Source organism: Lampris incognitus, chromosome 19 (genome assembly GCF_029633865.1).
Source record: "Lampris incognitus isolate fLamInc1 chromosome 19, fLamInc1.hap2, whole genome shotgun sequence".
Classification (NCBI taxonomy): Eukaryota; Metazoa; Chordata; class Actinopteri; order Lampriformes; family Lampridae; genus Lampris; species Lampris incognitus.
The window spans coordinates 11717070-11730255 of record NC_079229.1 but is presented as its reverse complement, the minus strand read 5'-3'; the positions used below and the strand labels follow the sequence as shown (position 1 = coordinate 11730255).

General features: G+C 47.5%; 1 protein-coding gene across 2 annotated transcripts in view; it reads right to left on the bottom strand.

Moving 5' to 3' along the window:
• plcd1a (phospholipase C, delta 1a) overlaps nt 1–13186 on the bottom strand; it is a 34259-nt gene that overhangs the window by 16939 nt on the left and 4134 nt on the right. For both annotated transcript variants that reach the window (XM_056299292.1, XM_056299291.1), the window contains exons 2-4: nt 10920–11078; nt 1095–1323; nt 250–379 (exon numbers count right to left, since the gene is read on the bottom strand). In XM_056299292.1, coding sequence (XP_056155267.1) covers nt 250–379; nt 1095–1323; nt 10920–11078 — 518 coding nt within the window. The remainder of the gene's footprint in view (nt 1–249; nt 380–1094; nt 1324–10919; nt 11079–13186) is intronic.

The following is a 13186-nucleotide window of genomic DNA, read 5'->3' as shown; positions in this document are numbered from 1 at the left end:
AATCGTCTGAAATTAAGTTTTTGAGCAACGGCATGTATTACACCAATGGCAAGCACAGTGTGAGGCAAGCATACTTCTTCTGCAAAGACATTATTATCACTAATCACACAGGAGGATGCCTGTTGTACGTCTGGTTTTACAAGTCGTGTCCTGCTGGAAGGAAAATGTACCAGGGTCGAGGTGTATCCTTATCGCTCATGTATCATTTTTAAACCAGTGAATTAGAGGATGAGCAGAAGAGGGCCTCACCTTGAAAAGTTCCTCTGCATAGGTGTCGTCCACCTCTACGTTGATCTGACGCAGGAAGTGCTTGAGCTCCTTCAGGGTCATCTTATTGTCCTCGTTCTTGTCCGCTTTCCGCATGCAATTGAAGATCCAGCTAGCATTCACATGTTAAGGATCCTTGCTGTGTTTCAACTCAGTGCAAGACCTGAAACGGCAACGTTACAGAAGGACCGTGTGACGTGTTTAGAAGCCTGTTTACACTGCTCTAATCTGGCATGGCTAAGGCAGGCAAACTTGGCTTTTTTTTTTTACTACTTTATTAATCACCATGGGGATTCGTCTCTGCATTTAACCCATCCTAGCTGTGTAGCTAGAAGCAGTGGGCAGCCGCCGTGCAGCACCCGGGGACCAACTCTAGTTCTTTTCCTATTGCCTTGCTCAGGGGCACAGACAGGAGGAGTATGAACCCTAACATGCATGTCTTTTTGATGGTGGGGGAAACCGAAGCACCCGGAGAAAACCCACCGCAGACACGGGGAGAACATGCAAACTCCACACAGAGGATGACCTGGGATGACCCCTGAGGTTGGACAACCCCGGGGTTCGAACCCAGGACCTCTGGTTGTTTTATCAATTAATCAATCTTTTTCAATTATTTTATTTTCTGTGGTTGTTCAGCACCTTGTAACTTTGCTTTGATTATTACTATTGCTTTTATTTTTGGCCCTGTGATGGACTGGCCACCCATCCAGTCTGCCCTGGCTTTGGAACGGTGCCTGCTGGGAAAGGCTTCAGCCCCACTGCTGGATTAAGCAAGCATGGGGACTGAATTATTATTATTATTAAGGTCGATGTCCTGTAAAGGATACTGCTCACTCTTTTGCTGGCGGCTGAGGTTACGCATGTTACTGATGACCTTTTCCAGGCCGTTTACCCACTGCTTTGCTTCTTCTGCACTGGCAGCCATCAAGTCCAGGTTCTTCTTACGGCCCTTGAAGATGATGGAGAAGCATCGGTCCTCCAAGCTGGGCTCGGTGTACTTCTGGAGCCCCTCAGACTGACGGCCCTTGCGAAGCGAATCAATGTCATCGATGGAGACTGTCAGGAGAGAAGAAGGTCAGGGCTTAATTGAAATTCTGGTACTTGAAAAACAAAGTCTGGGTTTTGTGATAGCTTTATTGTGATTTGAGTAAAAGTGTTTGGCCTTTCAGACTTTAAAGTAGATGCTTTTATCAGAGCCAGGTATGATTGAGTCTGGTATTGTGGCACAAAATATGTGAATCAGAAGTGAAAATATGCAGTCTGAATTATTATGTCTCAATGATGATACTCTGAAATTTGTCCATTCTGCCACCCTGCAGTTTTTTTTACCATTGTACCAATAAATACCATTCTATTCATACTGTGTTTTTATATTCATTAGTAATTTCTACATGACAGGACCATGAACCATCATGGCATGAGGGAGTAATAAAGAAGAAGACAAGTTGTACAATGTGTAAGTCAGCTGGAGTTGACCTCTTGAACACTTGTGTCTATCTACAGGGAGCAGAGTGCTTGTCTCCAGCTGCAGGGAAACACAGTGGAAAAAGAGTGCATCATCAGCTTATTTTGACATGTTATCAACAGGAAGGCTTTTGTGTCTTTGTGGTGGCTCTTTTCTGAGGCCTGCCCAAACATGGAGCCAGATGGCAGATAAAACCGTGCAGCGGGATAGATACACACTTCCAGTTATTTGTGGGTTTTCTGAAGGACAAGTCTAAAATGTGTTTGAATTGAAGTTAACTCGTTGCACTCCCTCGCTTATATAAACGAGCGCTTTAGACAATTTTCTGTAGCAACGCAGGGAACCTGAGAGACTCAGATTGGATTTGAGTTCTGAGGACCTTCAACTTGGACCCAAATGAGGGACGGCGTCTCTCTCTCTCAGCTAGTTGGTGGTGGTAGTTCTCAGCCGAGCGCTTGAGTTCTTTGGCAAACCAAACACATTCCATCATTTGGCTACTGCACTTAACAACACTTGGAAGCTTCCGCCTCATACACTAAGTAACTGACACACAAGGGCGACACACTGCGATAAAACATAACGACCTTCATTCCCTGAACTACTTCCACATTCTCAGATCATTTTGTATTGTGAAAAAGCCAAACCCATTCATACATCGCCATGTAGTACCGTCCCAACTTGGTGTTCAGGCTTTTCGGTTCTGTTAGGAACATCAATACTCTCTCATAGATATCTTGAAGTCATTGTGTTTTATTTTTTGACTTTGTAATGTTTGTCATTGTGTTCTTTATGTTGAGCATCCAAACAGTTCAAGTCACCGTTGCTGCAAACATGCACGGCTATCAATAAAGCCTGAATGTCATAATGTGTCATAATCCCCACCCTCCCCCAGAGGTGCTTACCTTGTGTCAGAACACTTTGTATCATCAGAAGCCATAACCCTTTCACACACACCACCTACATGGTTCAAGACCACAAGAACTGAACGTCTAGCCATGTGCAGCCTCTTTTGGCCCATAGTTTGGGGACCGTGTCTCTTGTTGAGGAGCTTAATGTATGGAACAGCATGTATATTCATCCATATCCATGATTCAAACTGCTTATCCTGCTCGAAGGGTCACGGGAATGCTGGAACCTATCCCAGCAGTCGTTGGGCAGCAGGCTGGGGGACACCCTGGACAGGCTGCCAGGCCATCACAGGGCCCACACACACACACACACACACACACACACACACACACACACACACACACACACACACACACACACACACACATTCACACCTAGGGAGGGCCGATTCACCTGACCTACATGTCTTTGGACTGCGGGAGGAAACCGGAGCACCCGGAGGAAACCCACGCAGACACAGGGAGAACATGCAAACGCCACGCAGAGGATGACTCAGGATGACCCCCAAGTTTGGACTACCCCGGGGCTCGAACCCAGGACCTTCTTACTGTGAAGCAACCATGCTAACCCCTCCGCCACCATTTTGATTTCCCCCCCCTTTTCTTCCAATTGTATTTGGCTAATTACCCTAGTTGCTGCTCCACCCCCTCTACCGATCCGGAAAGGACTGCAGACTACCACATGCCACCTTTGATACACGTGGAGTCGCCAGCCGCTTCTTCGCCAGGGGGACATAGCGCATGGGAGGATCACACTATTCCCCCCTTCCCCCCGAACAGGCGCCCTGACCGACCAGAGAAGGCGCTAGTGCAGCAACCAGGACACATACCCACATCTGGCTTCCCACCCGCAGCAGACACGGCCAATTGTGTCTGTAGGGACGCCCAACCAAGTCGAAGGTAACACAGGGATTTGAACCAGCGATCCCCGTGTTGGTAGGCAACGGAATGGACCGCTAATAAAGACAGAAGATTATTAATCTTTTCAACAAACACATTATATTTTTATTTTTCAAGATATCCCATAGCGTAGGCCACCCATTCTCAGGTTATCTAAGGACAGGCTTATTCTGGAGCTCCATCTGAGGGGGGAAAGAAAATACCGAGGAGGTGTTGTGGTGAAACCCAACCAGAGGTCAGGTTATGTAGACTCAGCCGACTGCTGCATGAAGAAATACCACAGAGGCATTCAGCAGAGCAGGAAAAATGGTTTCATCTGTACATCTGCATCTGCACAGCCGACTACTGTAGACGGCGTTGAGCACTGTGAATATGGACCACTCTCAAGAGAATCCTGCCCATAGAGACAGACCACAATGTCCAAGTCATGTCATCTGTGTCACGCAGGCATTGCTGACATACCAGATAATATTTCACACAAAGGGGACATTGTGCTGGCCCCGACCGAGTTCATCACGCCGCATCTTCAACTCCTCTCTCAACAGGGAGAAGTGTTCAGCAGCAAAGACAAACTTCCCAGCTGGGACCGAGGGCTCGCAGGCCAAGCAAAGCCACATGAACAAACTTCCCCTTTTGCACAACCTTCGATTTCACAGTGCTGTGATTTTCACAGGCAGCGCAGGATAACAGAATGGAGGCCTCACCAGGGATATGCAAAACACCAAACCACCCATTCACCCTATCACTCACACTGGTGTGAGTATGGAAACTGCAACATGTGTTACATGTAAAATAACGGTGATCCAAGTCCACACACACAAGAGTGAGTTAGCCAGCGGACACACGAGCCTGTCATTAAAACATACCCTTTATATTTATTATATTTATTAAACTTATTATATTTATTACATTTATTATATTTATCATACTTATTATGTTTATAATATTTATTGTATTTATAATATTCATAATGGATAGATGTGGCATGACTGACCCAACTCCATTTATGAATAACAAATCACGCCAGGAGTGGTATCGATACCACACACACACACACACACGCATGCATGCACGCAAACGAACACACATGTGCATGTATGCACAAATGCACACACATATACATGCATACACACATACGCGCGCACACATACGAGCACCCACACACATGCATGCACACAGACACATGCACACACATGCAAACACGTGAACACACATGTGCATGCATGCACACATATGCATGCGCACATGTACGGTGTGTGTGTGTGTGTGTGTCTGTGTGTGTGTGTGTGTGTGTGTGTGTGTGTGTGTGTGCTATTAAATTGAATGTCTGGCATTGAGTGTGGGATTCAGGGTGTGGATTATAAACAGCGGATGTCATTTAAAAACAGACAGAGCAATAAAAGTGAGCTCTAGCAGGGCTGATGAGGACACAGCAGAATGATGCGCTTGTCCCCAGTTCAGTTTACACACAGGGCCAAGTCCTCACCCGGGCTATCCCACAATACCTCTGACTGAGAGCATCTCTGGGCTTTTGAGATGTTGTGCAGCTACTTAAAGTCGAGTTAAAACAAAGAACAGAGGAATCCCATGCACAGTGTTTACACAACAACGTGTTCTACCGTCCCACTTTCTGTCCCCTGGTGCCAAGAGCTCTCCGGCGCTGATGGGTAAACTTGGCCCGGTCGAGCCCACAGGAAGACAATAAGAGAGGGTGCTCATTTCCTTCAGCGAGGAAATGCCTGTGAAATAACCTCTGTTCTGTTTCCTCCCCCTTATGTCTCCCGTCTCGACCCTGTCCCAGTATGGCCGTTGTGGAGAACGGCTCTGCCAGACGGACACTCACAAGACTGCTGCGCTGCCCTCTCTGTCTCACTCCACTGCCTGACCTGTCTCACTCTAATGCCCTCCCTGTCTCACTCCACTGCCCTGTCTCACCCCACTGCCTGACCTGCCTCACTCTACTACCTGACCTGTCTCACTCCACTGCCCTCTCTATCTCCCTCCACTGCCTGACCTGCCTCACCCCACTGCCCTCTCTGTCTCACTCCACTACCTGACCTGTCTCACTCCATTGCCCTCTCTATCTCCCTCCACTGCCTGACCTGCCTCACTCCACTGCCCTCTCTATCTCCCTCCACTGCCTGACCTGCCTCACTCTACTACCTGACCTGTCTCACTCCACTGCCCTCTCTATCTCCCTCCACTGCCTGACCTGCCTCACTCCACTGCCTGACCTGCCTCACTCCACTGCCTGACCTGCCTCACTCCACTGCCTGACCTGTCTCACTCAACTGCCTGACCTGTCTCACTCCGCTGCCCTCTCTATCTCCCTCCACTGCCCTCTCTGTCTCACTCCACTGCCCTCTCTGTCTCACTCCACTGCCCTCTCTGTCTCACTCCACTGCCTGACCTGTCTCACTCCACTGCCTGACCTGTCTCACTCCACTGCCGTCTCTGTCTCACCCCACTGCCTGACCTGTCTCACTCCACTGCCTGACCTGTCTCACTTCACTGCTTGTCCTGTCTCACTTCACTGTCTGACCTCTCCTCTGGTGTTGCGTGTGTGTGTGTGTGTGTGTGTGTGTGTGTGTGTGTGTGTGTGTGTGTGTGTGTGTGTGTGTGTTTGTGTGTGTGTGGAGTAGGGGTACGAGTTCAAATTTTTGTTTGTATGTGGATCAGTGTTGCAGAGAGAGAGAGAGAGAGAGAGAGAGAGAGAGAGAGAGAGAGAGAGAGAGAGAGAGAGAGAGAGAGAGAGAGAGAGAGAGAGAGAGAGAGAGAGAGAGAGAGAGAGAGAGAGAGAGAGAGAGAGAGTGTGTGTGTGTGAGTGAGACTGTGTGTTTGTGTGTTATCATGCTTGTGAGGTCCGTCCTTTGACAGCCCGCCTTTCTTGTGAGGTCAAACTTGGTTTGTGAAGACATTTTGGCTGGTCCTCATTTCTTCAAGGGATTATTTTAGGGTTACGACTTGGATATGGATGAGTGTGTGTGTGTGTCTGTGTGTGTGTGTGTGTGCATGCATGTGCATGTGTGTGTGTTTGTTTTAGGGAGTGGCGGGGCCACCGCTGAGATGTCTGCTCAGTGTTTGTTTAAGGGCTAGGCAGGGAGCAAAGTTTATCAGGCCGGTAGCTACGGCTGTCTCTGGGACGAAGAGGTCAACCCAGCGGCCTGTAGCAAGGCCCAGAGGAGATACAGATACAGCCCACCTCCCACCCAGATACAGCTCACCTCCCATCCAGATACAGCTCACCTCCCATCCAGATACAGCCCACCTCCCATCCAGATACAGCCCACCTCCCATCCAGATACAGCTCACCTCCCATCCAGATACAGCCCACCTCCCATCCAGATACAGCCCACCACCCACTCACACAGCATAGAGAATCTGCTGCTCACAACCTGGAGACCAGAGGAAAGGAAAGTCTCCCTCTCTCTCCCCCTCTCTTTTTCTCTCTCTCTCCCTCTCTCTCTTCTTCTCTCCCTCCTCTCTCTCCCTCGCTTGCCCTCTCTCTCTCCCTCTTGCTCTCTCTCTTCCCCCTCTCTCCCTCTCGCTCCCCCTCTCCTTCTCTCACCCTCTCTTTCTCTCTCCCTTTCTCCCTCTCGCTTGCTCCCCCTTCTATCCCTCTCTCTCTGTCGCTCTTTCTCTCTCCCTCCCCCTCTCAATTCAATTCAATTCAAATGGCTTTATTTGCATGATGTAACAATGTACATATTGCCAAAGCAAGTGTCCAAACATTGAAAAAAGAAAAGAAAAGAAAGCCAAACATCAACTGGAAAACAACATTGAAAATAAACACACTATAACAAAGAAACATAGTACTGCAAAGAAACATAGTAAGAGATAAAAGAACATACTGTCATCAAATATGGCAGCAACAACGTGTGTCAGGTGACTGTCACTCACTGTCCCTCACTTCATGGCAGGCAGCAACATGGACTGTTGCTAACTTACACTCACTGCCCCTCACTTTATGGCAGGCAGCAACACAGACTGCTGCCAACTTACACTCACTGCCCCTCACTTTATGGCAGGCAGCAACACAGACCGCTGCCAACTTACACTCACTGTCCCTCACTTTATGGCAGGAAGCAACATAGACTGCTGCCAACTTACACTCACTTCCCCTCACTTTATGGCAGGCAGCAACATAGACTGCTGCTAACTTACACTCACTGTCCCTCACTTTATGGCAGACAGCAACACAGACTGCTGCTAACTTACAGCTCTTTGGGTCTTCCCTTCGTAGGACTGCTAGTTTTTCTTCATCTGGTAGGTTAACAAATCCTTTCGTTATTGGTTGGAATTGTTTAAAATGTGCTTCTCTAAGATGTTTATATTTGTGACATGTGGTGAGTAAGTGCAGCTCTGTTTCCGGCTCACTGAGGGTGCAGTGACAGCACAGCCTTTGCTCTGCACAGAGCAGGTCTTCCTGTGTCTCCCCTTTTCAGCAGCAAGGCTGTGCTCACTCAGTCTGCACACAGTCAAGCTTCTTTTTAGCTGCTGATCAGTCACCATGCTCACATCATCTGCTATGCGGTACTGTCCATGTAGAGCCAGACAGCACTGCATGTTGCTCTGTGTGTTCGTTTGTGTTTGCCAATGTGTGATGTAGTTTTGTTTTAACTGTTTGGTGATGTGATTGGGTCTGACTGGTGATGTGTTGTGTCCCTGAGGTATGTAAGTAGAGCAGGTTTGTGCTCTCAGCCTCAGGACCAGTTGGGTAAGGGGGTTCCTATTGCTCCTCAGCTCTTGGCATTGCAGGGCTTGATGATGATACGGGGGGGTCACTTAGTTTTAGATGTGTCCAAAAGTTCATTGCTTTTTTTTGTATTTTTAGTATTAGTGGGTATTGCCTAATTCTGCCCTGCATGCAGTGTTTGTAGCTTTTCTCTGGACATGTAGGAGGATCCTACACATCTCTGCATGCAGGGTCTCAATGGGGTATTTATCCCATTGAGTAAAGGTTGATGCTAGATGTAACGGGGTGTAGGCACGGAAGTAGAAATGATTGGTTGTTGGTTAGGGTTAGGGTTTAAACTCTTTTTGAATTTCCATTGTTAGCAAGTGTTAATGTTAGCTTTGTTACAGTATGGTCTGGCAATGTTATGGTCAGTTGTAAGCTAGCTAGCTAAATGTTTCGGTGCGCGTCATTTGTTTCAAGTCAGTGCGCTTCGAGGATCTGCGCTGTCTATTGGCCGACGCAACAGACAATCATGGCTACTTCCATGCCTACACCCTGTTGGATCTAGCATCAACCTTGAGTAAAGTCTTGTTTTGTAAGTGGACCCCACACCTCACTGCCATAGAGTGCAATTGGTTCAATAACACAATTAATTTTAACCAAATTCGAACTGGTATTTCTGTTTGTATATTTTTTATGGTGTAGAAAGCCCAGCGTGCTTTCCCTCTCATCTCATGAACTGCTTCATTAAAATGTCCAGTTGATCTTAGTTTTAATCCTAGACAGGTGTAGTGTGTGCAGTACTCTACATATTTTGTACCGATTGAGAATTTAGGTAGAACATCCTGAAATCTGGATCTTTTTTGAAATATCATTATTTTGGTATTTTTGGGGTTTACTGCCAGGGCCCAGTTCTTACAGTAATGTTCTAGCAGATCCAAGCTCTGCTGTAGGCCATCTGCTGTGGGAGACAGCAGAACCAGGTCATCTGCAAAGAGTAGGCATTTCACTTCCGGGTTGTGGAGACTTACCCCGGGGACAGAGGACTTTTCTAGTATCATAGCCAATTCATTGATATAGATATTGAAGAGTGCAGGGCTGAGGGTACAGCCCTGACAGACACCTCGCCCTTGGGTAAAGAATTCTGTTCTTTTTTTGCCAATTTTTACACTGCATATATTGCCAGAATACACTGATTTAATAATGTCATATGTTTTGCCCCCTACACCACTCTCAGTAACTTTGCAGAACAGTCCTGCATGCCAAATAGAACCAAAAGCTTTTTGTAAGTCAATAAAACAGGCATACATTTTTGTTTTATTTTGTGATATATGTTTATCAGTTAGGGTATGTAGGGTGTAAATATGATCAGTTGTGCAGTGTTTTTGGTATATATCCAATCTGGCTTTTGCTCAAGACATTGTGCTTGGTAAGGAAGTTCAGAAGTCTAGCATTCACAGTACTACAGAAGACCTTCCCCAGATCACTGTTCACACAGGTGCCTCGGTAACTATTAGGGTCACATTTGTCTCCGCTTTAATAGAGCCATGATTCCACATGTCAGGAAAATAGCCTACACTCGGAACAAAACTGAATAGTTTTAATATAGCCAACTGGAATTTCTTGCTCATGTTTATCTTGTTGATATTTTTTTCTCTCTCTCTCCCTCCCTCTCTCCTCTCTCTCTCTCCTCTCCCCCTGTCTCCCTCTCCCTCTCCTCTCTCTCTCTCCTCTCCCCCTTGCTCCCTCCTCTCTCTCTCCCCCTCTCTCTCCTCTCTCTCTTCCCCTCTCCTCTCTTTCCCTCTCTCTTGCTCCCTCTCTCTCCTCGCTCTCTTGCTCTCTCTCCCTCTCTCTCTCTCTCCCTCGCACTCTCTCTCTTACACATGTACACAAACCCAGAGGGCAAGTGGGGGTAAAGCTGTGTGTGTGTGTGTGTGTGTGTGGTGAGGTGGGAGGGGGGGGAATCAAGATTTATGCTGGTGTTTCCACCCAGACTGCAACCACACTATCTGCAACCGTTGCTTTTGTTTCCATCTCGCCACATTCCTGAGGAGAGAGAAAGCACTTCCCAGCTGGTGGGACTGAGGGGTGTGTAGCGAAGCAAGAGGTTATTGTTGCTGTCCTCTCCCGGGACAGCTCCGAGTAGACGGTGTGATAGTAAAAAAAGGATTCAAAGGGACGAAAACACCCTGTGGCGAACTAACCCTGTTAAAATGAAAAAAAAAGTGTGCACCTGCATCTCAAGTAGGCAGAAATGGCGTCGTTCATGGGCGGCGCTCATGTGAACAACAAGTTGGGCTTTATTCATCAGTTAGTTGTACGTACAAATATGTTCTTACTCACTCATGGAGAGTTTTAGCCCTGAAGTTAGTCTCACACCAGGCAGAACCTGGTCACCCTGGATGTCTCTGCAGGCCTGGCTGATGGCTCATTGCAAAAGACAATAGGTGTCAGGATGAAGGGATTACAAATACCCATCAGGCCTTGCCTCTGACTGTCTGCTAAGAAACTGAGAGTTAAAAAAGATTCCATGGGTGTGTAAGAACAAATGAATGTGACCCATTAGACTTATCTCGTTTTGGTTAATGGAAATTAATTCCACCTCCCTCCCTCTCTCTCTCTCTCTCACACACACACACACATTTAATACGACATAATTGTGCGCTGGCAGGTGCGTACCCGGCCCACCACGGACACTCACAAGTCTGGTTGCTCTTGAAGGTCTTGCGGGACTCGTGCCACATGGTCTTGCAGTCCTCCTGCAGCTTGTAAAAGCGGTTCTTCCTCCAGGTGCTGGAGCGGATCTTGACTAGCTCCCCGCCCAACAGGAGGAACTGCAGGTCAGCGTCGCCCTCCAAACCTGCAGGGGTCACACAGCATTCCAGAGGTTGAATACAGATCATCCCAAGTGCTGTTGCAGGCACGTCCCCTCTCTTTAGAGGACAAACACTGGAATGACTGTGTCATACACATATGCACTCACAAGAAAACTTGAACTTTGCCGGGGAATTACACTTTGTTGTAAAGCGCTCAAGAGAAACAAGGTTAGGGCGGCACGGTGGGTCAGGGGTTCAACACTGCTGCCTCACAACAAAGGAGTCCCTGGCTCCCACCCCGGTCCATCGGTTTGCACTCTACACCTGTTAGTGTGGCCCTTCTCCCGATGCTCTGGTTTCGTTTCACAATGTGGAATATGTACATGTCAGGTTTACTGGAAGATCTTAAGTCACCAGTGATATACGTAAAAGGACAGTGCGGATGTGTGTGTGGACTGCTGACTTGTCCAGGGTGTCCAGGGTGTCAGGCTGACTTCCACCAAATACATGATGTGATAGACTCCAGCTACCACACAACATATATTTCAATTAGTAAGTTAATAAGTTGGGGATGAGTTGTTGCCTCAAGTGAAGGAGTTCAAGTATCTCAGGGTCTTTATTCATGAGTGAGGGTAGGATGGAGCGGGAGATTGGCAGGCGGATTGGTGCAGCATCAGCAGTAATGCGGATGTTGTAGCAGACCATTGTGGTGAAGAGGGAGCTGAGCCAGAAGGCAAAGCTCTCAATTTACCAGTCAACCTTGGTTCCAACCCTCACCGATGGTCGTGACCTTTGGGTAGTGACCGAAAGGGTGAGATCGCGGATACAAGCGGCTGAAATGAGTTTCCTCCGTAGGGTGTCTGGACTCAGCCTTAGAGATAGGATGAGGAGCTTGGACATCTGGAGGGAGCTCGGAGTAGAGTCGCTGCTCCTTTGCATCTAAAGGAGCCAGTTGAGGTGGTTCGGGCATCTGATTAGGATGTCTCCTGGGTGCCTTCCTTTGGAGGTTTACCAGGCACGGTCAACTGGAAGGAGACCCCGAGGTAGACCCAGAACTCGCTGGAGGGACTACATGTCCAATTTGGCCTGGGAATGCCTTGGGATCCCCCAGGAGGAGCTGGAGGGTGTTGCTCGGGAGAGGGACGTCTGGAGTGCCCTACTTAGCTTGCTGCCACTGCGACCTGACCCTGGAGAAGCAGCTGAAGATGAATGAATAAATGAAGTTATGAAAAACAATTTTTTTAAGGGAAATGCTTCTTTTCCAGGGTTCTCACTCAAGGGAATCATTTTCCAGGACTTTTGAGGGACATTTCCCATAACTTTTGCTTGGATATACATGACAGCTGTTGTATATGGAAGGTCATATTTTTCAGTATTAACTATAAGTGGACACCTCAGTGGTCTCTAAATGGACTGGGTTACTTATCATTGATAACTGAACATACTGCCCAAACTTCAAGCACTGGTGTGCAACCCTGTCAGCTAAAAAACATGGTTAAAAATATGCAATCTCAGCTAATTATTACACTAAAATATGCCATTTCAGTGGGTAATAGTATGATTTTATAACAAACAAAGTTTCCATGACCTCCAGGACTTTTGACTACTTGTGGCAGGGTGGTGCAGTAGTTAGTGCTGGTGGATAGCAGCAAGAAGGTCCTGGGTTCGAACCCCAGGCTTGTCCAACCTCGAGGGTCATCCCAGGTCATCCTATGTGTGGAGTTTGCATGTTCTCCCCATGTCTGCGGTGGGTTTTCTCCGGGTGCTCCGGTTTCCCCCACCATCAAAAAGACATGCATGTTAGGGTTAATATTCCTGTCTGTGCCCCTGAGCAAGGCATGGCAAGACGAACTGGAGTTGGTCCCCAGGCGCTGCACAGCAGATCTGCCCACTACTCCTAGCCACACAGCTAGGATGGGTTAAATGTGATTTCGCTACTGGGATCAATAAAGTGTCTCTCTCAATCATATTCCAGGTGTTTTCCATGACTGGAAAAAAATCCTCTACAGATTTCCAGTTTTTCCAGGACACATTTGGAACCCGGTTTTCTCAAGCAGTTGTAAGAGTGCATTCTTCTTTACTCATGCACATTGATAGCATTCTTTATACAGAATGTAGTATTTCACAACAGATGATCAGGGTTCATGGATTA